Source organism: Cucurbita pepo, unplaced genomic scaffold (assembly GCF_002806865.2).
Source record: "Cucurbita pepo subsp. pepo cultivar mu-cu-16 unplaced genomic scaffold, ASM280686v2 Cp4.1_scaffold000717, whole genome shotgun sequence".
Classification (NCBI taxonomy): domain Eukaryota; kingdom Viridiplantae; phylum Streptophyta; class Magnoliopsida; order Cucurbitales; family Cucurbitaceae; genus Cucurbita; species Cucurbita pepo.
Genome location: NW_019646933.1, coordinates 6,339 through 9,641, shown reverse-complemented (window position 1 = coordinate 9,641; position 3,303 = coordinate 6,339). Strand labels below are relative to the sequence as shown.

At 34.6% G+C, this 3,303-nt stretch overlaps 1 protein-coding gene across 1 annotated transcript in view; it reads left to right on the top strand.

Annotated features, from left to right (window-relative positions):
• The window catches only part of LOC111785762 (la-related protein 1A-like), a gene marked incomplete at both ends in the record, with an annotated part of 7,479 nt that extends 4,907 nt beyond the window's left edge, over positions 1-2,572 (top strand). The window contains 6 exon segments of the mRNA XM_023666153.1: positions 407-533; positions 815-1,155; positions 1,381-1,524; positions 1,613-1,676; positions 2,107-2,252; positions 2,468-2,572. Of these exon segments, the coding sequence (XP_023521921.1) occupies positions 407-533; positions 815-1,155; positions 1,381-1,524; positions 1,613-1,676; positions 2,107-2,252; positions 2,468-2,572 (927 nt within the window).
• Between the last annotated feature and the right edge of the window lie 731 nt (positions 2,573-3,303).

Sequence of the window (3,303 nt, the reverse complement as noted above, 5' to 3'; positions counted from 1 at the left end):
TATCTGTGGTTATATGAACCTTGATTCAACCATTCATCCAAATATTCTTGCTGAAAAGTGTAAGAAATCAAGAAAAGTTTTCTAGTGGCCAACTGTTCTGAATCTGAGGATTTTCCTAGCATCTTGTGTTCTGGAAGACAAATATTTACTCAAGTAGAAATGAAACTATCAGTGTATTAGTTGGTCGTAGTTGCCCTCCCCTCAATCTGATATTGGGCCTTGTCATCGTTATTTGGTAGAATAAATGTTTCCAATAACCAAGAAAAAAAGATTTCGAGGGTAGCCAAGAATTTATGATATATGGACTTTGAACTGGATTATACTGCTTGTGTATATTTGTGTTTTATGAGACTATTCCTCCCAATGTTGTTGCATCTTAAATTTCCTTTTTTTTTTAATAATTTTTTTGCTCCATAATTGCCTTGCAGAATAGTGGCATCGAAAAGAGATCTACAAGTGGAGGCAAAGAATCAAAATCAATATCTAAAGAGCTTGCTTCAACAATAAATGATGGTCTTTACTTCTACGAGCAAGTTGAGGACCTACCATCCCTCTTATTTTGTTTTTATGGAATTCTTTCTCCCATTTTTTAATGATTGTTAAAGTTTTTTTTTTACATGCAAAGGTACTGGAAAAAAAGCGATCTAATCGTAAAAAGAGCAAATGCAACTCAGAGAATAGGGAAGGAGCCTCAAGATTATCTAGCAATGCTTCAGTACCAGCAAGGTCAAAACCTAGTGAAAANGTTTTGTTTTTATGGAATTCTTTCTCCCATTTTTTAATGATTGTTAAAGTTTTTTTTTTACATGCAAAGGTACTGGAAAAAAAGCGATCTAATCGTAAAAAGAGCAAATGCAACTCAGAGAATAGGGAAGGAGCCTCAAGATTATCTAGCAATGCTTCAGTACCAGCAAGGTCAAAACCTAGTGAAAATTCTGCTGGATACTGTGGTTTGGATGAAATCGGAAATTCTAGTCCCAGGAAGAAACAAACTAAAACCTTCCCTAAACAACAATCATCACATAAGCAGCGCTTTTTCTCCAGCAACTTTAGAAATCATGGAACCAGTCGGAACTCTCTTGGCATTGTAGCAGAGAGTCCACCTAGCAATTCTGTTGGTTTTTTCTTTGGTTCTACTCCTCCTGAAAGCACAAGGTTAGTCTGAAGAAGCTCTCGTGCGTAGAAAATATGATGGATTTTCTTTCTACTAAAGTATGCCTGCTGCTAGTTGGAATATACGCGCTCACTGCTCTTGAGAAAAAGGAAGTTAATTGTAGGACTGAAGTTACTTTTTTTTCAGTTTCCTATACAAAGAAATCATACTCCAAATGTTTCCCCCCAACTTGATGGGCTAATAAGAGTTTGATCTTATATTTACAGCTCCAGGCCATCGAAATTGAGTGTTTCTCCTCATGGAAATTTCCTTGCAAATAGTCCACCTGTGGGTTCCCTGCCCAAGTCTTTTCCGCCATTTCAGCATCCCAGTCATCAACTTCTAGAAGAAAATGGTTTTAAACAGCAGAAGTGAGACAGTCATTTACTTATGTTATATATTTTGCTCAGATATGAGGATAGCTTGTAATGTGAAGTCTTCCTATTTTTCTCATTTTAGGTACCTTAAATATTACAAAAAGTGCTTGAATGATAGAAAGAAGTTGGGAATTGGTTGCAGCGAGGTGGATTGCCTTCCTATACTTTCCTATCATCATATTTATTGCATCTCGGAAAATTTCATTATTGCTTCTTTTACTTATATTTTATTTATAGTCCATTGTTCTGGAGTATTTAATCTTTAGTGCTGAATCTTCCTGATTATATGAGCATGCACATAAATTATATTTGGTGTAAGATCTTTCATTCTTTTAATCCTTGCTTCGATGAAATGAGGACAAGTTTTGCCCTTGATAAAGCCCATGGCTTATCTAATTAAGTACTTTTCAGATCTACTCTTCTTTCATGTCTTATTCATGCTGTCTTAACCACGTATACCTTTTTGTTTGTCTTCTTGGAATCAACATTGTTAAATTTTTACATAGTTGACAGTGTCAATCTTTTACATGTACATTTTATATATAAATTTACCTCTAAAGTGATCTGTTTCTGCAGGAAATGAATACTCTTTATCGGTTTTGGTCTTATTTTCTAAGAGACATGTTTGTCATTACAATGTACAATGACTTCCGAAAATATGCACTGGAAGATGCTGCGTCTAACTATAATTATGGAATAGAATGCCTTTTCAGGTTCTATAGGTACCGGCTACTAATCATACTTCCCTTTTCCGCATTCATCCTTTAGAGTTTTCTTGTTTACGTGCTATCTTCACTTTCTGAAGTTTCAGCACGAGTCTTGCCTTTAATGCTTACATTTTTTAATCGCATTTTTTTTATATGAATAAAAGTTGAATTCTGAAGCAAAATCTTCTGGTAACATTTTATAAGTTTGACTATTTATTTTCTGGTATCAGCTATGGTTTGGAAAAGGAATTTAGGGAGAATTTATACGCGGACTTTGAACAGCTTACACTCGAGTTCTTCCAGAAAGGAAATCTGTACGGCCTTGAGAAATACTGGTGAGTTCTTATGTATTTCCTGTTACTTTCGATGCGTTTAAATTTCCTACTGCAGGCTTTAATCTATTTATGTTTATGTATCATAACTAGATCTTAGCACTGATGACAAATTCTTCAGACAGTAAACTGAGATTTTTTTTGGCAGTCTTAGTGATGCCAAACGATAAACAAAGGGATGCCGTCTTTAATCTGTGTTTAGGTTCATATCATGATACACATCTCATATTTGACCACCCTTTGAAAAAATGACCTAATGCCAACCTCTGATGGATAGTCAATACATCTTTGTGAATATTTCCGTTCTTGAAGAACGCCGTAAAAGTTTGTAGAGAGAAGAATATTCAGAACACAAATTTTTCTTTTCAAAACCTCTAACAAGATTCCTAAAAACATGAGCCATAAGAATTTTTTTTTTATTTGGAATACTTCACTCATATACATAATCAAGAGGAGGATCTTTGAAAATTCTTAGGGAGGCCAGGTTTAAGCCTTAGTTATAGTTTGTTTGTTAGCTTTGAATTGTCGATGCCGAAGTCTAGTTCTCTCCTTGCTTTGAACAACAGCTTCAAAACACCCTGCCCTCTATAATAAAAGGGAATAAGCATACTGAAGTAAGTTTATATACATTGACCAAGGCATTTTGTCGGAGAATTTTCTTTTTTAAAAGAAATAAAAAATAAAAACAAGCTTTACAAAGGAGGTATAGTTACAAAAACCATTAGGGTAAATAC